The sequence below is a fragment of the Pipistrellus hanaki genome (genome assembly GCF_964339955.1).
Source record: "Pipistrellus hanaki genome assembly, chromosome: 17".
NCBI classification, from domain to species: domain Eukaryota; kingdom Metazoa; phylum Chordata; class Mammalia; order Chiroptera; family Vespertilionidae; genus Pipistrellus; species Pipistrellus hanaki.
In genome coordinates, this window is record NC_140519.1 from 3,659,336 (window position 1) to 3,683,396 (window position 24,061).

General features: G+C 53.1%; 1 protein-coding gene across 1 annotated transcript; it reads right to left on the reverse strand.

The window, feature by feature from the left end:
* Positions 1–1,435: 1,435 nt before the first annotated feature.
* On the reverse strand, positions 1,436–20,459 carry TMEM64 (transmembrane protein 64; the record flags this gene model as incomplete). The annotated part of the gene is made up of 4 exons (XM_084865029.1): positions 1,436–3,292; positions 7,934–8,089; positions 15,218–15,834; positions 20,453–20,459. 4 exons carry the CDS (start codon positions 20,457–20,459, stop codon positions 3,170–3,172), a joined length of 903 nt encoding a protein of 300 aa, XP_084721155.1. The 3' UTR covers positions 1,436–3,169.
* Between the last annotated feature and the right edge of the window lie 3,602 nt (positions 20,460–24,061).

A 24,061-nucleotide genomic window follows, 5' to 3' on the forward strand; every position in this document is an offset into this window, starting at 1 on the left:
TGGTCAGGGCACATGCCCAGGTTGCAGGCCCAATTCCCAGTAGGGGGTGTGCAGGAGGCAGCAATCAATGATTCTCATCAATGTTCCTATTTCCCTCTCCCTCTCTGAAATCAATAAAAATATATTTATGAAAAAAAGTATGTCTTAAATAGTTTACAGAAATCAACGGCATCTAACCAAAGCAACGCCAGTGATACAGTGGCATCTCTGATGGAACGAGTGGCTTGAGGTCACATGGACCCTCAGGGGATGGTCACTGCAGAGAGGGGTACAGGTAATCAGAGGCAAGACGGGGTGACAGCTCTGAGAAGCCAGTCACCTCTGAACACAAACTCCAACCACACCCAATGAAAGAGACACAAACCAAAGCAAAACGACTGATAATAAACCAGAATATCAGGAAACCTCATGAGAAGGCCCAGAGAATTAAAATTAGAACTTATTGGTCATCAGTTATATGCTAGGTATATTATGTGCTTTTTAAAATATTCATAAAGCAACTTTTAACTGCATGTAAACAGGTGAGAACTCTAAAACATTTTATTTTATAAATATACTCGTGGCCCGGTGCATGAAATTTGTGCATATTAAAAGGGAATTAATTAGAGGAAATATTGTAATATTGCTATTTGCCCTTTCTCTATAAGTGTCAGAGATGAAAGAAAATTAGTAAAATGTTTATAAAAACCTTCCTCCTATCAGAGTCTGGGGTGTGCTGTGGGACCCAGTGTCAAGTCCCTGCCCACTCACATGTGCCTCAAAATCGCGCGAGACCCAGACCCAGCTGCACGCCCCCCCTCCTACACTCACCTGGACAATGGGCTAGATCCAGACCTAGCCAGTCCCATCCTTGTCAAGCCCCACCCAGCAGGGGGTGCAGCCTGAGGTCTCCCATCAAGCCCCACTGGGCAGGGCTGTGGCCTGAAGACACCCCACCCCCCACCCCACCCCCACCCCCGTCAAGCCCTGCCAGGCTAGGGGCACTGCCTGAGGTCCCCCATCAAGCCCTGCTGGGTAAGGGGCACAGCCTGAGGTCCCCCGGCCTGGCATCAGGGTCAGGGTTGTGGCCTGAGGTCCCCCATCAAGCCCCATGGGGGTGGAGGAGGGGTGCAGCCTCAGGTCCCTGCGGATTGCTCGCTAAGGCTCATTACAGGAACTCAGCCTCTGCTGTGGGTGCAGCCATCTTGTTATGGAAACCCCGCCTCCGCTGTGGGCGCCTCCATCTTTGTGGCAGAGTGATGGTCAATTTGCATGTTCCCTCTTTATTATACAGGATTTTCGATGGCCGGAGACAGGACTTAGTCAACAGGAGGAACTCTGTGACAGCCTGTGCCCAGGGCACCAGGTGCAGCGATGTCCCCAGGGGCTGGGGAGGTGGAGAGAAAGGAAGGGCGGCTCCATGCAAGAGTCTTAGAAATAGCAAATCCACACAATCTTAAGTAAAAATGGGTGATTTATTATATAAAATGATTGGCAGCATACAGAAAAATCACTTCTTGTTCACCTTGACATGTGTATTTGAGGTGCCAAGCAACAGTTGGAAGAGCTGGTTACGAACTACCAAAAGGTTTATGTTTGGAGAAATTATTCAAGTTACGAGACACTAAGTAAATAAATGCATTTCAAAATACAGCAAGTGCACGGAGTGTGAAAGCAATGACCTTCAATGAATGGTTCCTTCAGCAAACCAACCGACGAGGAGCATGAGAAAAGTCAAGTTCGACGTGGACCAAGTGTATTGCTCATTGTAAAATCACTAAAAACAAACAAAACAGAGAACTAAACAAGTAATTAGGATTCAAAAAAGAGTAAGCATATTCTAATCCACGCGTTCTCCCCATCGACAGATGATGTGGAGGCTGTCACGTGCTGCAGGCTGGCTGGCCGAAGCCCCGGGCAGAGGCCGAGCCCGTTCCTTGCAGGCAGAGCGCGAGGTGCTGGGAGGGAGGAAGAGCACCGCCTGCCCTGGCACAGAGAACTTACCACGGAGCACGCTCAGCGCAGGACAGGACGACTGCTTCTGAAGACGCTTCCCCCGGAGCAAGCCAGGCACAGGCGCCAGCCAATGGCCAGGCAAATGAGAGTCTCTAGGTTGGAAACTTCTTGCCAAACCGAGATACAAACCAGAAAACCTGGATCCATCTATACTCTTGGTTGTAAAAAGGAAAGAATCCACAACACCGAATCTTTAAATTCACAAACTAAACTACGGAGGTCAGGTGGTGCGTGAGTGACGTGCCCTAGCCCGGGGAGTTGGGACGCAGCACCCGCGGGGGCTCACAGCACCGCTCGCAGTTCAGGGCCCTGAGTCTGATCAGAGAAAAGCAACTGGGAAGCAAACAGCAAGCCTGCTCGACAGCAGGCCCCGACACACAGCTGGGCACTACGTTCACCTCGTACTCACAGTTTTAAAGCTACAGACAATGGGGACAACTACAGTGGGATACACACATGATTTTAAAGCTTGTTTGTAAAAAAGGCGTTTTGATCCAATAAGGCCACCTGAGTGACATCTTCAATGAGGGCAAGCCCACCATTTTAAAGGAAAAACATTTTTATTTCAAAACCTAACGATGACTATAAAAGGAAGTGTTTCGTGAAATGGCTGGGTAAACTGCGGGACGGCCTTTGCGGAGCGGCGCGCACAGCCTCCCGGCCTGCGCTGCCGTCAGCTCTGGCTCCGCGCCGCCCGGAGGGAGGACGGGGGTAAGAGCACTTCGGCCTCCTCGGACCCCGCGTGACCGCACACAGGCCACGCCGCTGCTGGCGGGCACCGTCCCACAGACACAGGGAGCAGGTGGCCGCTCACAACGAACAACCGAGCACCTCTGCTCCCCTCCTGACATGGGGAGCGGGCCTGGGGCGGCTCTGCGAGCAGGACGGACCGCACCGCTCCGGGCTGCACACACGGCCCGCAGCACACGCGGGTCCTTCCTCTGCTCACACGTCCTCAGAGAAGACACCCCCAGCGCAGAGCGAAGGCCTCCGGGGGCACAGGTCACCGTGCAGCCCACGCGGACAGATCCTCGCCGCAGAGAAGCAGAGCCGCTGGAGCCAGTCCTTCTGTTTGTGCCACGACCTTCGGCCTGGCTCTGCCCCCCGGGGTGGGGGGACGACACCCAGACAGCACCAGGCTCCTGACAAGCATTGCAGGGGCGCCGCTGAGGGGTCACACGACGTCGACGCCGCCGGCCGGCTGCCCGCCGCTCAGCAGCGGAGCGCCCAGCGCCGCCTTCAGCTCCCCTTGCGCGCGATGGACCACGTAGAACATGAGGCCGACGCTGAGGATGACCTGGGGAGCGAACAGAGAGGCCGTGAGCACCGCCGGAGGGCGGGGGCGCCCACATGCCGGATCAGGATGCTCCTCGGGCGCAGGGAAGGGCTCGAGTGGTTCACACGGCCACCCTCTCCCCGGCGTCTGCTGGGAGTGGGGCCGCACCTACGGGTGGCCAGGGCTCGGCGCCAGGGGAGCACATGCGGGAATGCGCCCTCCAGCCCACACGTGACGTCATGTCAAGCCCGACCCTTCAACTGAAAAACCTCCCCGAGGACTGAGACGTGGCAGCAGAGCGAGCGCGGGCCGGGCTGCGTGACGGCCTGCCTGGCTCCTGTCCGCACACCAGGCGACGCCCACGGGGCCTGGGCCTCCGAGCAGTACCGCCACCCGCAGATGCAATACCTGGTGCGGTCACACGCGGACCATGAGCCACCACCTGAGAAATGAAATGCAGTAGCTTCAAGATGACACAGACCACGAATGCGAAATGTGTGTCCTCAGGAAGAACACCAAAGGAACTCTGACGATGGGGACACGGCGGTGAAAGGGAGTGGAGAGGAGGTGTCACGGACAGCCAGGCTGCTCGGTGATGCCAGCCCAGGGTCTTCACCCATCACAGCAGCGCGCCCCCCTTCCCCCCGCAACAGTTGTGCCCAGAAGAAGTTTTCTGAGAGCGACGAGGAACCTCAGCTACTGACTGAGGGGCTGGGAGGAGCACATCCTGGGCAATGGGCCAGGCGCGAGGAGAGCGGAGCTCAGGGAGGCAGGCCCCGCTGCAGTCCGACGGAGACGAGGTGGCGTGTGGCTTGGGGCTGTGACAAGGCCACAGGACGGAGGCTCAGACCCAGAGGCAAACCTCTGGCTCCGTCCCCACGCACGGGCTTCCCCCAAGATGTCCTTCCAGACCAAGACCTGCGGTGGGTGCTGACTCCACACTCCACTGAGCCGTGATGTGGGGAAAGGTTCTAAAAGGCTTCCCATTACACAGAAGCCCAAGCACAGGTGGGAGGAGCCCTTCCAGCAGAGGGCGCTCCCCATCACCAGGGAGGCCCGGGCAAACCAGATTGAAACTGGTTTCTTTTGAGGACCTGAAGCTCCTGGGAGCCGGGAAGAGCCGCGGAAAAGGGGGAAGAGGGGAGACTGACCGGAGGAGGGAGATGTTCGGGCGCCGAGGAGCGGCCTACACCACACTGACACCAGTCCCAGTCTGCCTGGCCCGCGACCCCCAGAGGCGCACGTGTGAAGAGGGCTCCTCTGAGGGGCTCTGGCTGTGGCCACACAAATACAGGAGACACATGAGGGACTGGATGGGGCCCCAGCCTCTTTGCAGACACAGACTAGCTGGTCTGGTCCGAGCACCACATGCCACTGTCCAATCCTGGCCGCTGCAGGCAGCTCTAACCCTGACGCAGAGCCTTGCATTCCCAGCAGCTGAGGGCCCCGGGCCCCCACTCCTCTCCGTGGGCACCCCCCCGGGACGGATCCCCTCTCATCCCACACCTGCAGGCTGGCTCAGTCCTCCCGGGAACAGACTCCGCAGGAAGGAACGTGGGCGGTGGTGGTTTTCGTAAATGCTCGCTAAGGAAGACTTGCTTCACCCCCATCTGTATCCTAAGGTAAGCTTGCCAGCTCCCGTGGGGGAGAACATGGTGGGGAAAGAAGATCCTGCACTTGCAGACACTCCACTGACCACTGACCACTGCGCGCATGCCCCGCCCCGAAGCAGGACTGCAGGGGGTGTGTGCCGAGATGCACACAACACGCTGAGAATCTTGGGAAAGACGTGAGGATGAGGGTTTCTAATAATTCACACATAACATAGAGGAAAAGAGGTTTCAAATGGATCACCCAATTTCAGGAAACTAGAGAAGCAGTATGTGCTTAAATTTATACTGAAAAAATATTGGGAATGCAGAGTCCACCAGGGCCTCAGGATGATTCTAAACAAATGATTCCACAGACAGAATGCATAGGAAGCTTCATGTAACTTGCATTCATAAAAATAAGCCAACTATAATAACTCTAAACCTAGATTCAGTTTATCTAAAAAATACATAGCTCTGGAGGCAAATGACAAAATAAAAATGCCTGACCCCCCCAAACAGCAAATCACTGCCAAGTTTCCGTGCTGCGCCCTTTGGCCGACACGCTGCCCACGCAGCTCACAGGCCGACTGCTCACAGGCGTGTGCACGGAGCGTCACCCCTATGGTACACGGCACCTCAAACCCCTACCACAGTGCTGCTGACAGAGCTTCTGTGGCCTGATGCCACATGGCAACAACAGCAGGAATCAGAACTAATCAGTGCTGACAGTCAGTCACAGTCACCGTCTCGCTAGCACTAGCCGTCAGCCAGCCACTGCACTGTCTGGTGTGCAGACAGACAAACTAGCTCTTGGGGGTCGGAGGTGGGAATCTCGATTTGGAGCACCTGCCATTCCGGGTGTAAATATCTCTGCCGTGATTAGTTTCATGCTAGCAATGCACCATCACGGAGGGAAGCGCTGTGAAGGGTGTGTCCAAGGTGGGCTTGAACTAATAAAAACACAAACCTCCCAGGGTTTTGGTAGGAATTACAGGAGCTCAACTACATGGCCAGGAAAACACTCAGTAAAAAACAGCTGTCACGTCATCACCACCACCGTACTAGATTGTCAAGATTTATGATGATTTTCTATTTTGGTAAATCTCAGGAATAAAATGTATCATAACTAAACAAATAAACTAACTCTTCCTGTATGCAATTTAAGTGCACTAAATTAATGAGCCTACATACAGAACTTTTCTTTTTTATCAACATCTTACTAGCTGCACTGGTTAATAATGGCGGATTTTGTAATTAAAAAAAACACAATAATTTCGAGAGAAACATCAAAGATGGTTTATTCAAAGTAATGTCCATCGCTAGCTACACATTTCCCCCGTCTTTCAGGTAATCTGTAGATACCGTCCCAGTAGAACTTTTCTCATTTTGAGGCAAACCATTCAGAGACCCAATTTTCTACTTCTTCATACGTTTTGAAGTGCTGCTCAGAAAGTGCGTGTGTGTGCCATCGATCGAACAAGTGGTAATCTGAAGGAGCAAGGTCTGGTGAATATGGGATGGGGGTTAGGGGCAGTGGGTTCCTACTTCCCAGGCAAGATCTATTAACATGTCTTTAACTGGTTTTGAAGTGTGTGATGGTGCGTCATAATGAAGCAAAATTACTTTGCCATGTCTCCTGGAACATTCTGGTGGTTTTACAATCAAAGCGTGGTTCAAATTGATTATTTGTTGTTGATAGCGATCAGTATTAATAGTTTCACCTGATTTTAGAAGCTCATAACACACCACATGTTCCTGATCCCACCAAACGCAGAGCACTATCTTCTTTCAAAAGTGATTTGGCCTTGAAGTCGGTGTTGATGGTTGACCTGAATCAACTCCATGATTCTGTGCATTTGGATTCTCAAAATAAATCCACTTTTCATCACCAGTCACAATTCGATGCAAAAAAGACTTTCTTTCACATTTTACTGATGACTTTTCGGTTTTCCATTTATCTTTCGTTCAGTTGATGTGGCACCCATTTTCCTTCATTTAAAATCTTTCTCGTTGCTTGTAAACAATCAGAAATTGCTGAGCAATGTTTAATCTTTTTGCAAGTTGTTTTTGAGCTTGACACTCATCTTCATCCAATAATGCTTGTAATTGTCTTCAAACTTTTTGGGTTGACCTGGACGTTCTTTGTCTTTCACATCGAAATCATCACTTTTAAAGCATTTAAACCAGCGTTCACAAGTACCTTGAGATGGAGCATGTTCACCATAAGCTTCCCGAAGTATATGTTAACTTTTTTTTTCAAAATAAAGTAAAAAATTAAAACTTCCCACAAATGCTCTTTTTTTGGCACAAAATTCGACATTTTTAAGCATAACAACTTCAGTAAATTTGACAGATGAAGTTTTGTTTGTCAATACAAAATAGCATACATATCAAATCGCATATATACAAAACATATGTGTAACTACGTCTATTGGAAAAATCCGCATTATTAACTGGTACACATAATATATGGTATTACATGTTCCCCAAACTGCATTACAAAGTGCAGGATAATAATCCATTATACAAATCTTATTTAGATTTGTAGCAGAAATCTTTACTTTTTAGAAAGCAATACTTGCTAAAAAATGTTTTCTCTACATCAAATTATATCAGAAAAAAATATATTACAGATATAATATTCTAATAAACAGAGAGTTCAATAATTTGAAGATAAAGTAACAAAAATAAAAAGCCAACCCCACTAAATCTCACTAAAATAATTTCCAAAACAGAGTATTAACACTTCACACTAACTCAATAGAGTATTTGGTTTAGTGGTGACTATAAAAATTATTACCAAAGAAAGGACCCGGTTTTTATCATTTCTTTTTGTTTAAGACAATCTTTAATTCAGTTCCATACTGGGTTGGCTGCTCATTAAGCCACTCCATTCTGGAATATAGCTACACAATTAAAATGTAAATATTGTCAAAATATTACGTATGATTGAAAGAACAAGAAAATACATAAAAAGCAAAAATCTTCTTAAATTATTTTTATTAAATCTGTTAGGTGAAATCAGCAATGTTTTACAAGAGGGAAAAAGGCAGCTCACCTGCAAACTCACCTGCAAACAAAACACTACGTATCCGCTCACAGTCTGCTCGGCAATGACGTCTTCCATGGTCCGCAGAGTGGTGCCCAGGTAGGAGTTCAGGAGCTGGGTGGGCAGCAGCCCCGCCGAGGATGCCAGCAGGTAGCTGGGCAAGGGGAGCTCGGTCATCTGCAAGACCAAGGGAAAGGGAAGGGTGACTCGCACAGAACATGGCCATGGTCACTCTGGAAAGCCTCCTCGGGTCACACTCCACCAGCACAGCAGCAGCAGTCCCGGCTCTGGAGCCAGAGGCCCCAGCAGCCTTCAGGGGCTGAGCGCCCCAGCCACCCTGTCTCTGAGCATCCGTCAGCCTCTTCATCTGAAATGAAGACAAACCACCTCCCTCTGAGACCGGTTTGGCTGTGGATAGAGCGTCGGCCTGCGAACCAAAAGGTCCCAGGTTCGATTACAGTCAAGGGCAGGTACCTTGGTTGCGGGCACATCCCCAATGGGGGATGTGCAAGAGGCAGTTGGTCGATGTTTCCCTCTTATCGATGTTTCTAGCTTTCATCCCTCTCCCTCTCTGTAAAAACTCAATAAAATGTATTAAAAAAAACAAAACAAAAAAACACCTCCCTACAGGGCTGTGGTGAGGATCAGAGAGGTTTGAACAATATCTAGCAAGTGCCTAGCTCAAGACCGACACTCCATCAAGGCAGAATGGTCCTCGTGCAGCCATGCTCCCGCTGGGCTGCGGCCTCCGGGCCGCTCTGTGGACAGGGGATCCTGTGCCTCTTTTTCTGCGGCTCCAAATGAAAACTCAACCCGAAGGAGCAGCTGCCTGCACACTGACCAGGTGCGGAGGCAGGGTCTAAACTCCACAAAACTTCTCTCAGGACTCGCCTTCCAGCTAACAGACTGCCGCCCTCCCTTCAGCAGGCAAGTAGCTCCCTGGGGAGGCCCAGAGCCAGGAACGCAGCCCCAGGAGCAGAGACGGAGGCGCCTGGAGGCGAATCCTCCGCAGTCAGGCTGGGAGCTGACTGAGGCGGGGAGAACTGCACAGGGGCCTCCAGCCGCAGAGCGGGGAGGGCTGCTCATTAAGCCACTCCCTTCTGGAATGATCTGTTACACAACAAACGTATTTCCATTTTCCTAGGATAAATCACTCAGAATGGACCCATTGGATGGAATTATAAAAACTTTCCCCAAAAAAGTCCCCAGTGATTGTATGCCTGTCAGTAACGCCTTTGTGTCCATTCCATCACAGCAACGCTCAATATGACATTTCAATCTTCCCCAGTTTGACAGGAGTAAATGTTTCATCAGCATTATTTAATACAACCGATATTCGTTTTAAAGTATGGCTTCAAGTGTTCACATCTGCCCATTTGTTAACTGGAACACTGAGTATTTTTCTTATGGATCCATTAGAGCTGTTTATGTGGCGACTATTTTCCTCGATAGTGTCCCTTATGCTTGGAGATATAATTGTTTCTGCATCTGTGTGTAATCTAGTATTACTATCTTTTCCTCTGATTTCTCCATTGCTCTCAGCTTTAGAGTCTCTTCAGATCCCCGTGTTTGTTTTTACCTGTGTTTTTTTTATAATTGTCTTTTCCTTTGTAGCATTTACCACTTACTCTTTCTAGAATTTATCTGGCTTAAATGTGAGAATATAAAGGAAGGGAACAGCCTATTCCTGCCCTTCCCCCATAGCATTACTTGTGGAATTAATTCTGTAGTGACTTGGGATGTTGACTTCATTAGAAATGAAGTAACTATATGTAGAAGGAGCCATTTGGAGCTCTAATGGGGCCCACTGATACCCTAAATCTTGTGCTGAAAGACCGTCAGATAAAGAACTTGCCATCCTTCAAACCCTTCATTTCTCTCCTTTGAAAAATTGTCATAATTAGTCTTAAGGATAAATTTTAGGACTACTCTGTCATTAAAAAAATTAATCAATTTTATATAGGATTAAGGTATATTTATTAAGTAAACTGGATAGAGGTGAAACCTCTAGAATATTTAGCACTTATCCAAAATGTTTCAGAATTTTCACATCTTATTAAAGTTTAGTTTTATTTATATGCATCATGCATGTTATTTACTTATTTCTAGCATTTCATGTAGCTGCTACTGCCATGAATGCTGAGAACAACGGTGTGCTCCCGAGACCTGGTGCCAACAGTGACCTGGCACTCTCCTTCTTCCACCCCTGCTTTCGGTGAGGTCGCATCCACCTGCTCCCAGGTCAGCCACTAGAGGCAGCTCTGCTAGTGTGCAAGGTCACTCACAATCCCCATGACCACCACAGACACGTCTGCACCCCAAGGTCTTGGTGGGGCCCACGGACAGCAAGGCAGACACAGCTACCTGCCTGGAACCAGAACACTGTTGTCCCCAAGGCCAGACAGAGGCAACACAGAGGAGGCAGGTGCAGAGCATTAGAGAGCAGGACCAACCCGGCTGCAGAGACAGGGCAGGGGCAGCCTGGGGAGGAGGCACAGGGACAGCTCTGCAAGCTGCATCTGCCGGTAGGCAGGTGGGACTGGACAGGTGGGAGGCAGGTAAGAGGAGGCAGGTGGGAAGGGGCAGGTGGGGGGAGGCAGGTGGGGGGAGGCAGGTGGGAAGGGGCAGGTGGGAGGAGGCAGGTGGGAAGGGGCAGGTGGGGGGAGGCAGGTGGGAAGGGGCAGGTGGGAAGGGGCAGGTGGGAAGGGGCAGGTGGGAGAAGGCAGGTGGGAAGGGGGGGTGGGAGAAGGCAGGTGGGAAGGGGCAGTTGGGAGGAGGCAGGTGGGAGGAGGCAGCTGGGAGGAGGCAGCTGGGACTGGACAGGTGGGAGGAGGCAGGAGGGAGGAGGCAGGAGGGAGGAGGCAAGTGGGAGGAGGCAGGTGGGAAGGGGCAGGTGGGAGGAGGCAGGTGGGAAGAGGCAGGTGCGAAGTGGGAGTGGGAGGAGGCAGGTGGGACTGGACAGGTGGGAGGCAGGAGGGAGGAGGCAGGTGGGAAGGGGGGGTGGGAGAAGGCAGGTGGGAAGGGGCAGGTGGGAGGAGGCAGGAGGGAGGAGGCAGGTGGGAAGGGGCAGGAGGAGGCAGGAGGGAGGAGGCAGGTGGGAGAGGCAGGTGGGAAGGGGCAGGTGGGAGGAGGCAGGTGGGAAGGGGCAGGAGGAGGCAGGAGGGAGGAGGCAGGTGGGAGAGGCAGGTGGGAAGGGGCAGGAGGAGGCAGGTGGGAAGGGGCAGGTGAGAGGAGGCAGGTGGGAAGGGGCAGGTGGGAGGAGGCAGGTGGGAAGGGACAGGTGAGAGGCAGGTGGGAAGGGGCAGGTGGGAGGAGGCAGGTGGGAAGGGGCAGGTGGGAGGAGGCAGGTGGGAAGGGACAGGTGAGAGGCAGGTGGGAAGGGCAGGTGGGAGGAGGCAGGTGGGAAGGGACAGGTGAGAGGAGGCAGGTGGGAAGGGGGGGTGGGAGGAGGCAGGAGGGAAGGGCAGGTGGGAGGAGGCAGGTGGGAGGAGGCAGGTGGGAGGAGGCAGGTGGGAAGGGGGGGTGGGAGGAGGCAGGTGGGAAGGGGCAGGTGGGAAGGGGCAGGTGGGAAGGGGCAGGTGGGAAGGGGGGTGGGAGGAGGCAGGTGGGAGGAGGCAGGTGGGAGGAGGCAGGTGGGAAGGGGGGTGGGAAGGGGCAGGTGGGAAGGGCAGGTGGGAGGAGGCAGGTGGGAGGAGGCAGGTGGGAGGAGGCAGGTGGGAGGAGGCAGGTGGGAAGGGGCAGGTGGGAGGAGGCAGGTGGGAAGGGGCAGGTGGGAGGAGGCAGGTGGGAAGGGGGGTGGGAGGAGGCAGGTGGGAAGGGGCAGGTGTGAGGAGGCAGGTGGGACCAGGCAGGAGGAACACAGGCGGGAAATCAGGGCTGTCCTGGCCACTGGTGTGTGGTTGGGGTTGTTTCCAGGCCCACGCTGGGGACCCTGGGAAGCACAGCAGGACACTAAGTGACACAGGGAGGGCCTGGGGTGACATGGGGCGTCTAGTTAAGGAATGACATGAATGGGGCCAAGCTTGAGGAAGGCTCCTGTGAGTTTGAAGCACTCACTGGAAAGGAGAACTTTCTTTGGAATAAACTTGTCAAGTACCTAAGTAAATATGACAAAATAAATCTTATATTGCAGCTAGTAGTAAAACATTGTATGTTTTGGAAGTTATCTCTAAATTAAATATTTAAGTTACAAGATATCAGAATGGGAAGAATCAGTCCATGTCTAAATGTAATGAAGTTTCTCTGAATAGTTAAAAAAGATCTTCTTCAAAAAGTATGGCAAACTATAGGTTTATAATTTTTGCTCATTCAACAAAACTTTATCAAATGACTTCTATCCACGAGACCCCAACCTACAGAGATAAAGACATAAAGACAGGAAACACCTGCCTGGTGGTCACTGGGAGTCACTCTGTAGATTCCTTAACAAGTGCCCATCCATTCAGAAAAAGGCCACAGACGCCACCTGCTGCACTCACTCACCACGTGACCGAGGGAAAGTGGTGCACTAGCACCTGCAGAAACTAGAAAAACACACTAAACTGCTAATGACTGTTTTGTTCTTCAAGGAAAGATAATTTGTAGTTTTAAAACTTTTTACAATGAACTTATTTTGTAGACAATAAAAACCTGTTAGATAAAGTTTAAAAAGATGCCTGCTTTTTTCAATCAAGAAAGAGTTAAGACATGCGTGTACATGGTACTACAACAGGCGAGAGGTCTGTGAGTTGTAAACGCAGGAACCAGGTCCCCGAGAAACGCAGCTCTTCTCCGACCCGCAGGCCTGGGGCGTTCACGCCGCTCCATGGACTGGCACGTGCTGGGCTGGTCACTTCCCACTCCATGCCTCCCGTGCTTTAGCTGCTGCGGGGTTAGGGTTGATGTGAGCATTATATAACGTGCCGGGTAGAAGAACAGGGCCTTCACTTAGTACGTGAACCGTAAATATTTATTAAATTTCAAAAAATCTCTGGGTGTCAATGTTCTCATTTTGGAATGCATGGGATAGAGAGAAGGAAATCTCCATATATAAAGAGGTAATATGCAAATTAGGCCAGGACTCCATAATGGGTCATGACCAGCCTTCGGCAGCAGTGGGCTCAGGCCGCTGTGGGTTCAGGCAGTCGTGAGCTCTGGTGTGAGGCCTGGGGCTCAGGCAGCCATGGGCTCGGGCAGCTGCGAGGCCCAGGGCTCAGGCCTTGCAGTCCCTGAGGCTGGCAGCGGCTGCGGCAGCAGCAGAGGCAGTGGCAGCAGCAGTAGTGGGATGATGGGGGTGGCGCCTCCTTCCCTGATCAGCCTGGTTGCCTCCCACAGAGGGAGTCCAGACTGTGGCTTAGGTCCGCTCCTCTTGGGGAGTGGGCCTAAGCCTTCAGTAGGACATCCCCTTAAGGGTTCCACGACTGTGAGAGGGAGCAGGCCAGGCTGAGCCTCCCTCCCCCCCCCCTCCCCCCCAGCCAGTACATGCATTTTCGTGCACTGGGCCTCTAGTAGTAAATAATAAGCAAACTATATTTTATCACAGCTATGCCGCAGGTGTTACACACGTTACAACAGAAAGTACAGCTCAGAAGAATAACTATACGAAACTTCTCTCTCTCTAAAATCAATAAATAAAAACATTTAATAAGTAAAATACAGGAAGGGAAGAGATATGCCTGGAGAGCAGAGCAGTGGGAGGCCATGCAGCCATGTACCAGGTTCTACTTCTTTCTCACTTATTTAATGTTCAAGAGGCATTTTTAAAAATCTGTTAAGTTAATAAACATGTAATGCATCCCTATTCCTTCTTATGCACCCAGAACTGCACTGGGGACTGAAGACACAGTGAGGAAGCGGAGCCGGGACTGGGTCCTCTCAGCAGACTGCAGTGCAAAGTCTGACTCTATCATTCATTTACTACCTGGTGACCTTGGGTAACGGCAGGAATGGGAGCCAAGGCCAGAGGGGCGTGCTGGCTGAGCCGGGCTCTGTGGCATGTGTTTACCTGAGTAATCTTCTCGGCAATCCTATGGAACAGGTATCACTGCTCTCCCCGTTCTACAAATAAGCATCTGACCCACAGAAAGGACAAGGAGCAGGTCAGAGCCTCAGCACAGCCTGTGCCCTCTGTCAGACAGGCTGTGGCCGCCAGGGGCACCCTCTGCAGGGCCTGCTGGGAGAGCGAGCAGTGCACAGAAGGACCCGGATAGCAGGCACCGCTGGGACAGAAAAGGTGCACAGCTCACCCTGACAGTGGAGAACTAAGCAGACTCACGATGCAGTCCGGGCTCCTTAGTACCCCCTCTGCTCAGTGCTAGCACGCTGCTCTGCACCCCTCACACTCCACACTGGAGGCCTGAGACCCTCCCTTCCACAGCCAGCACCAGCCCCGCCTCACTCAGTCTACAGCCAGACGCTGCTGGGAGAGAAAACACAAGATCTGCAAAAGGATTTTGAATGAAAAAATTAATTTTGTCACAAAGTTAAGCTGTTTAGAATTATTCTTAATACACAAGTTTACAGAGACTAAAAATGCTTCCTTTCTAAACAAAACTGTGTCAGAACCACCAACAGAACATGCAGACCCTCCTGTGGCTTCGAACGCTGTCTCCGCCGCCAGTGTAAGTGCGGCTGAGGGCTGAGCTCCCGCAGCCTCCGCCAGTTCTGCGAGGCCTCCGCCAGTTCTGCGAGGCCCTTCATGTGGGCCTTGTGGCCTGGTCCCCGGCAGCTCCCAACGCGAAGCCGGGGCGAAGCCGGGGCGGGCGGGCGGTGACCTGCTCCCAGTTGCCATGAGTGTGAGGGGCAGCAGGCTCTGCCCTCGCCGGAGGTCAAGGGCAGTGCACAGGGCAGGTCTGGAGGCGCGCAAAGAGCATGTGCGCTGGGCCCGGGGACCTGTGATTTCCTTCTAAGAAAGACCAGCAGGAGGACTTTACCTTTGCACGGCATCATAGCAAGTTAAGGCGCAGAAAGGCCTAATCAGTGAGGAGCTGTGGGCTGCAGCTGCGCCCCCGAACACTGGTCACAGGCCGCAGGGCCAGCGCAGGCGGGGGGCGGCCCTGGCGCCCCGGCGGGCCCTGCGCGCCCAGGGAAGTAAGATGACGAACGGACATTGCCACCCATCTGCAACCAGAGCGGCAAGTTCGGTTTTGACCAAAACCATGCGAAAAGCGGGCATTCCTCCTCCGCCAGCCCTCCCGCTGGGGCTGGTCAGCTTCACCCTGAGCTCCCAAGGAGTCCGGGCGCCTGTCGCTGTCCTCGCCGGACACTGACCCCGGGGCGCCCTCCCCGCCGGGCCTGCCGCGGAGCCAGGCCGGCAGCGCCACTCACCGAGAACACGGCGTTCTGCAGCCCGAACGGGATGGGCGTCAGCCGGGCCAGCGCCACCACCTTGAGGCCGCCGGCGCCCTGCACCACGCGGACCACGGCGCTGAGCCGCTCGCTGCCTCGCACCCGGGCGGCCACGCGCGCCGCCAGCAGCCGCCGGCAGACCACGTGCGCCAGGCCGGTGCCGAGCAGCGCGCCCGCCGCCACCAGCGCCAGGCCCGGCGCGAAGCCGTACAGGTAGCCGGCGGCCACGCTGAGCGCCAGGTAGCCCCAGGCGCAGGGGAAGGACACGGCCACGAAGCCCAGCGCGAAGAGCAGCGGGCCCAGCGGCGGCGGCAGGCCCTCGGCCCAGCGCAGCAGGTGCCGCAGCGCGCGGCGGGCCAGCGCCAGCGAGGCCAGGCCCAGCGCCGCCAGCGCGCAGCCCAGCGCCAGGCCCCGGCCGCAGCGCGCGCGCCCCACCGCGGCCACGCCGCCCCCGGGCCGCCCCCGGGCCGCGCGCCCCGCTGGCAGCTCCGAGGCCGCGGGGCCCGGCGCCCAGACCGGGGCCCTCGCGCCCGCCCGCCCGCCGCCCGCCGCGGGGCCCGGCAGCTCGGCGTCGCCCGCACTCAGCCGGGCAGTCCCTCAGCCGCGGCGCCCGGCCAGCGGCCCTCCATGGCGCGTCCGCTGGGGGGAGAGGCCTCCCTCGCAAAGGCGGGCGGCGGGCGGCGGGCGGCGGGCGGCGGGCGGCGGGCGGCGGGCGGCGGGCGGCGGGCGGCGGGCGGCGGGCGGGCGGGCGGCCGGTCCCGCCAAGAGTGAGAAACTCGGACCCTCAGCGGTGCGCCCGCCCCTTTCCGGCCGGGAGGCGGGGCCTCGCGCGGAGCGTGGTCTGCGCGAGCCGCCTCTGGCCCCGCCCCCGGACGCAAGGCCCGCCCTTCGTGACGCAAGGGCCGGGGCGGGGTCGGCGGGGTCTCAGGTTCCAGCCGCCGTCCAGCGGGCGCGGGGGCAGCGGGGTGGAGGCTGAAGGGGTAAATGGCGGCGGAAGGAGAGCGCACTTGGGGGTGGGGAACACAGTGCGACACACAGACGCTGTGTATAGAATTGTACCCCTGAAACCTACACAATTTCATTAAGGCCACCCAGTAACTTCAAAGAGCAAACCCGTCACTCCGGTTTCTTATTCCAGGGGCTGGTGCTGGGCAGTTGTGGGCAGATGCAGACTTAGTCGTGGCCCTGAGGCTGGAGTGTCCGCGACAATTCCACGCGGCATCCATGGCTTTGACACGAGGGGAGGGAGAAAGTGTGACTTTGGTGCGCGCAGCAGGGAAAGCCGGCTGGGTGTGCACGTGTGTCCTGTCCTTGTTCAGGTTGCTACACAGGACTCCCGGGATGCTCTCCGCTGGGCATGAGGATGTTCCCGTGCCCTGGCCTCTGGGCCTCGGAGGGGAATGATGCCTCACGTGGGCATTAAAGGGTGTGGGAAGAAAACCTGGGCGCTTTGAGCAGCTGAGCTCTGAGCGTTTATGAGTCACCAGATCTGTGTCACTTCTGACTGATGTGAATGACAGGCTATTTTACAGGCAAGAAAGAGGCCCGAGCCCCCTGATTACATGTGGGTGAGGCATGTGGGTGTGTGAGCAGCTGTGAGGAACTCGGGCACCTCAAAAACAAGCAATTCTATTGCCTCCCCATCCTGTCTCTGTTCTTTACCTCTTCCGTCTGCTCTCTCACTGCCGACAGGTAAGAAATCCAGGCAATTTTGTCCTCTAACCCACAGTTAGCAGGAGGACAGTCCCGTTACAAGGGCCTTTTGCTCTAAGCCAAGTCTGGGCTCCCCACCAGCTTGCAGTTGGCTCCCCTTATGCCAGGAGCTCCCCCTGACCCAACGGCCATCCCACACACACACTCCGCTTGCTCTCCTGGACTGGGAGCTCTGCGCAGGGCAACACCAACCCTCCTGGGACCTTCTCAATCTTGTCCCCGTGCAGCTTACTTTTCACAGAATTCTGGAAGCTCTGCTTCAGAAGAGGAAGTTATTGTCCATGTGAAGAGGGAACGTGAGCTCCCTAGAAGAATGTGAGGTGCCGAGAGCAGGGTGGCATGGACCAGGCCGGAGAGTCTCTGGAGCGGCCACTCTCGGAGTGCTCTAGCGCTGTTCCTGGCTGTGGCCCTGGACACTCGGCTCTGCAGTCCTTCTCAGTCCCCTGCTAGCCGTGAACATGACCGCTCTCCGCAGCTCTTCCCAGAGGCAGCTGTGGCGGGAAACTCACCTGGCCCCTCGCTGCCTGCTGCTGCCTGTCCCGCCCCTTCCCTGCACCTTCGTCCTCTCGGCCTTCACTGCTCTTCTCTGCATCTCTGACCAGAGGTGGGCTTTGACAGGAGGACCGAGGAAAGGGGCACCCTGTGTCGGCTGTTTGCTTAGCTGATTATGGGAAGTTAGAGGCTGACCCCCAGACAGGACATCCAGGACAGAATTGTCCAAAGATTTGTGTTTCCAGTTTCAAGTAGTTTCAGCTCCACGGAAAATAGCGCCTCGGGGTCCAGTTAGACGAGCTGGGCAGCTTGTCTCTGTGGCCTGCAGGTGTGAGCAGAGCGTGCTCCCGCCCACCACGTGCTCGCTATCTGGGACGGCAGGGAGAAGCCAGACTGGATGTGCCCTTCACCTGTTTGTCTATGAATAAGGAAAAGGAAAAGTCAAATATTCCACTGCCAAGGAGAGACTGACATTATTATTTCTATCGGAAAAAAATCCCTTCATGTTCAATATTACCAACTACTTGTGGTTTTTCAACTCTTCTCATAAATTAAGGCGAGAAGGAAATAGGTGATTAGAGAACATTGTTAAAATTTGGGCTTTTGTCCAGACCGTCATTCTTTGGGTACACGGGAGGGAGAAAGGCGCCCTCCGCTGACCGGGCCTGGGGGACCAGCTGGGCACCCCTCACAGCGTCATGCCTGTGAGCTCACTGAGCAGGAGGAGAGGAGGCCCCCTCTCCAGTTCAAAGAAAGGAGTGAAAAAACGGAAGCCCCGGAGGAGGCAGGCTTGTCTGCTCAGCCGCCAAGTGAGACGGGTCCTCGCTTCTCCACATGCACAGGAACCTCTGCGGCCAGCTTCTTAGTGGACACACTGGAGGCGAGACTCTGCCCTGCGGGCCCGTCTTCCCATGTGAGAGGCATAAACCGTGCAGCACGCATGTTACAAGCACAGAGGGAGGGATGGCGAGGCCTGGGAGTCAGGGACGCCCGAGTTCTGCAGCAAAGGCGACACTTGAGCTGGATGCTGGGAGGTGAGTGGACACACATCCCGCCCCGAGCAGAAGGAGTGACAGTGCTTGAGGAGAGGTCAGGCCGTGGGGGCCTGGGTGGCGTTAGTGTGAGAGGCCGGCGTGCTTGGGAAGGCGGCTGGCAGGGACGGAGTGGTCGCTGGCACAGCGCCCTCCCACGGAAGGGCTGGGGCCCAGAGCCCCCTTCGCCCACCGCCCAGACGCAGGTGGGGTGGAGGAGGGCAAGAATTTTGCAGTTTTTACAAAATTAGGCTGCTCTTGGGACCACACTTTCAGAACCATGTCCCTGGAGTTTGGAATTTACCCCGTCGTCCATTGGGAGCATCTGGAAATGTTATAGCTTGAGAAAGAAAAACTCAGATCTGGGTTTAGGAAGTTTCCTGCGAGCTATGAGAAAAACCGGGGCAGCCGCTCGCTGGATTATCTCACATCCAAAGGACAGTACCCGTGGGCTCAGGTGCTTCAGGGAAAGATAGAGGGACAGGAATGTCGCACATGTGTCAAACACAAGGCCCGCGGGCCAAATCTAGCCCGCCAGGCCTTGCAATGTGGCCTGCACCGCACTGTCATCACTGCACTCCGCTGTCAGTTTATGACATGGTCAGTTTATGACTGTTCAGTAAACCATTCGGCCCGCGATTTAGGCTGGATTTTAGATTTTGGCCCCTTCTCTGATTGAGTTCGACACCCCTATTCTAGAGGCTCGGTCAAGATTATTTGGAATGTCTGCATATGGGGAATGAGGGAAAGAAAGAATCTCAGCATGCCAGAACTACACTTCACAGTGTGATTGACATACGGTAACATTTGTTTTCTAACTATCTTAAACCACCAGAATCTCACAAGTGGATTCCAACAAATCCCACCATGTTTCAGATCACTTTCTCTCAGTGTGGTAGGTCAGGCCTCACACCTTCGCTCTGAGCAGGAGAGATGGCTTAGCCATGGTCATTCGGCAGCCACCCCGGCAATGCGTGGCCTGAAGTCCGCGGGCAGCACAGCCGCCTAAGGGAGCGCCGACCTGGGCTGCGGTGTGGGCGGTGGTCTCCCCCTGGGAGACCCCTCATCACTGCAGGAGACCTCCGCCCCACGGGCTGTGGGCACAGGAGAGCACGGGGAGGCAGGTGAGGCACAGATGGAAAGGGAAGTGCACATGAGTCACTTGATGCTAATGACATCGTGTGCATAATAACACAGCGAGGTTTTGATTTAATTTCCAATTTCTCCAGCGACCACTAAGTTCTTTGCAAAGTGCCTCAGGGCAGTCTGTCCTGCTCTGGGCTTGGGCGCCGTGCCTCCTACGGTGCAGGTTCTGCTGAGCCGCTCTGGGGTTTTGAGCTGCTCCCCCTCTTGCCACTCCTTGTACAAACCCTTTGCTATTTTTGCCTTGTTTGAATTTTCCCACCAATAGAATCTGTGCCAACAGCATTTCCAGGAAGGCTGCTTTCTCTCGTCCTTATTGCTAAGTACATACAAGGCTCAGCTTCCGATGCTCTTGGGCCCTTAGCCCTCTGGCCTGGGTCCTGGATGAGCCCAGTGCCTGCTGCTGGGGCGGCGGGGAGGGTGGGGCGGGTCAGTCACTAATTGTATTCTGCTCCATTTGACCGGAAGAGTAACTTTCAGTTTGGATCTAAACTGAAAATAAGTCCCCCCTCCCCCTTGGACCGAGTGTTACCTTTTCTTTAATCACATCTTTGGCTGTGGCCCTTCAGGGACTTTTCCTAGACGCTGTCTTATGGTCACAAATCATGTGGGAAATAACAGCTTCATAATAGACTGGGTCACTCCTTCTGCTCACCACCTAAGTCCTAAACCAGCTGAGGAGACACGAGTCAGAGAAGGAAGGTCCACCTTCTTTACTGGCTTGGCTGGTGGAGAAGGGCTTGGGATGAGTCAAAGCTGCCTGCCAGGCCCTTTGGCCAGCCGTGTTGGGAAGGCTGGAGTCTGCGGGGCAGACACGTCAGCCACCCCTGCCCACCTGCCATGGTGATTCTGTTGCCACGTGAAGGAAGAAAGGAGTGGGGGCGGGGACAAGCAGGGAAGGCAAATGCTTATGGGAGTCAGGATCAGTCACTCAGACGGTATGTTTTATAACAGTTTCAATAGAAGAAAACACCAGTGTTTTACAGTGACTTCCAAATGTTAGAAAAATAATTTATTCCTTTAAGGAAATGAATGTCAAGCATTATTGGGAATTTAAAAAATCAGGAAAGTTAATATTTATTTCCCAGGCTGAGAATGAAGATGGTGAATGCTGGAATGAGATGCATGATGTGTTGGTTCCATCAGGGATCTGTTCGATTTACAAATATATCATCAGGAGAGTTAGGTTTTTAAAAGTTGTCACTGCTGTTGGTCCCTCACTCCATTGCTCCATCTTCCGAGGACGCTGGCCGCAGCAGGTGCTCCTGCCCGCCGGGCTTGCAGCCAAGTGGCTGCAGAAAGCTCGACCAACAGTGGGTTGGCAGAGTAGATGTGATGTGGGCAGCCCAGCCTCACTTTCTTAAAGGGACATGCTTGCTCTTCACAGCTTCCCCGCCATGGGCTGACAGGCAGCCGGGTGCTAGGGTGGGGCAGAGTCACAAGCTTCCACTGTGTTCTCCGGCTTTACCTTCTCACTCACTAGCACACATAGTGGGGCCTGTTCTTAAAGATGTTGCTAGAAGATCTTGTCAAATATCCCACAGAAAGAAGTGTGTTCAATGATCTCTTAGTGAGTACAAGCCCCCAGCCATGTGTCTACCCTGGGACTTTGAGCTGGTTTGGGGAAAGGGTGTGCAAAGTCCGCTGGGGGACCTAGCAATGAAGCCCTTTGGGGTTCACTGTGAGTCCTGAACCAGATGATGGAAGGGAAGACACGGAGGCAGACACCACAGCGATGCATGAGAGCACAGGGAGGCCTGGCCCTGGCGGGGAGGCTGGAGGGTGCTCCCCGGAGCTCTCGTTGCGAGAGAGCCTGGGCAGAGTCCTGAGGAATACGGCCAGCTTGTACCCTGAGTTCAGACTTCTGGCTGCCAAAACTATTTGAGAATAAATTTCTGTATTTTTTAAACCACCTAGTTTGTGGCAATTGGTTATGGCAGCTGAAACTAATACACCTGCCTGACAAAATTGGATAATGAAGACAAAGAAGTTGGACATGAAGAAATAAGGGTTGTTTCTTGTCTTGATATGAAATGCCGACAGGAGCACAGAGTGCTCACGTGACCCTCCTCCCCTCCTTCCTAAGCCCCTGGTGCCTGCGGGGCAGGGGCGGGGGGGGGGGGGGAGTTTGAACTGGAAAACTGGAGGCACAGCCTGCCTTCAGGACGTCGCAGTCTCCTGGGAAGGGCTCAATGGACACAGACCACATGACTCATTTACCATATATAAGAAACTGCAGTATTATAGGCTACTTGGCAAAGGAAATTCACCTACTGAATTGGGACAAATACATTTGACCATCTAAGGAAATCAGGTATGTAATTTGTCCCATTGTGATAATTCTGTCTGGGCAATATGATGAAAATTTATTTTAAAAGTTTGTATTTCTAAGGCAACTCACTTTATACAAAAACTAGAGGCTCAGTGCATGAAATCTGTTGGGGGGGGTTGTCCCTCAGCCCAGCCTGCACCCTCTCCAATAAGGGACCCCTCAGGAGATGTCCGGCTACCGGTTTGGGGCAGACATTCCTCTCACAATCTGGGACTGCTGGCTCCTAACTGCTCACCTGCCGGCCTGCCTGATTGCCCCTAACTGCTTCTGCCTGGCAGCCTGATCACCTTTAACCACTCCCCTGCTGGACTGATTAACATCTAACTCAGTGTTTCCCAAACTTCTCTCATGATGAGAATCACCTGGTGGAGTTGTTAAACCACAGATTCCTGAATCCCAACTAAGAAGTGCTAAACTAGAATTTTTGGGAACATATAGGTAAAATTGTATACTTAACTAGTGCTCTAAGACAGATGTTATATACAGAGCACTAAGTTAGGTATGCAATTTTACCTATATGTTCTCAAAAATTCTAGTTTAGCACTTCTTAGTTGGGATTCAGGAATCTGTGTTTTAACAACTCCACCAGGTGATTCTCATCATGAGAGAAGGTTGGGAAACACTGATCTGTTACCCTGCAGCCCAATCACTCCCAACTGCCCTTCCCTGCCAGCCTGATCTCACCCCCAACTGCCCTTCCCTGCCAGCCTGATCTCACCCTCAACTACCCTCCCTTGCTGGCCTGATGGCCCCCAACTGCCCTTCCCTACAGGCGTGTCCTTCCCCAGCCAACCCAGTTGCCCCCAAATGCCCTCGCATGCCATCCTGATTGCCTCCGACTGCCCTTCTCTGCTGGCCTGATCTCCCCTAACTGCCTCTGCCTGCCTGATCACTCCTACCTGCCCTCCCCTGCGGGCCTGATTTTGCCCCCAACTGCTGTCTTCTTTCAGCCAATTTGATTCTGATTGGTCCATCTCTATGCCAGTCAGCATCAAAAGCTCCGCCTCCTAGGCAGCCATTGGTTCCTCACAATTGACCCAGATTTGGTTCTGATTGGTCAGTTTCTATGTCAGTCAGTGTTTCTGGGCCTATTTATGGGGACTGATCAGAAAGGTGGGGCTGATCAGCAAACCCAGTGGAGGCCTGGAGAGAAATGGAGGCATAGCTGCTGGCCCAGCCCTGAGAGAAAGAGAGGCAAGTGCTGATTAACAGCTGCCACAGAGGCTATGGATCAGACCCTGCTTCTCTCTTCAGGCCTCTCTCTGGGCCTGGTTCGCAGCCCCCTCAGCACGTGGTGACCCAGCACTGACTGCAGGACTGACTTCCAGTTGGTCAAGTCTCCGGTCATTGTGGATGTGATGGACCCAAGGTTTTAATATATTAGGATTTTTATCTTTTTTTAAAAATATATTTTATTGATATTTTTTACAGACCAGAAGGAAGAGGAATAGAGAGTTAGAAACTTCAATGAGAGAGAAGTATTGATCAGCTGCCGCCTACACACCCCCTACTGGAGATGTACCTGCAACCAAGGTACATGCCCTGGCCTGGAATCGAACCTGGGACCCTTGAGTCCACAGGCCGATGCTCTATCCAGTGAGCCAAACCAGCTAGGGCTATTAGAATTTCTTTAAATAAAATTCAACTGATTTAGTTAAATGTTTGTTATTAATTGATGACCTGAGAAATATGCAGAAAGAAAAATATCTTAAGGTGTATTCTTAGGAAATATTACCACTAAGACCAATTAAAATGTAATATTATTTTAATGTTTAGGAGAAAAGAACTTGAAGTGGTAAACATTTTATGTATATTTTAGAATTATCTATTGTATTAAAAGTACCAGGAAATCATATGAACACTCTTAATGTGATTTTTGCTCATTCCTTTGTGTTCTTTGGGAAAACATTCCTATAAAAATTAGCAAAATAAAGGGGAATGTGGCTTGAATTATTTAAATATTAATAATTATAGGAACTAATACTGCTGTTTATAAAAAAAAACTACCTTAGTATTTAAAAAAAATACTATGGTTATATATTTTTCCTTGATCTGCATACATCCAAAAAACTTGACCTAACTCTTCCTCAAATTTAATACATGTGAATAGAA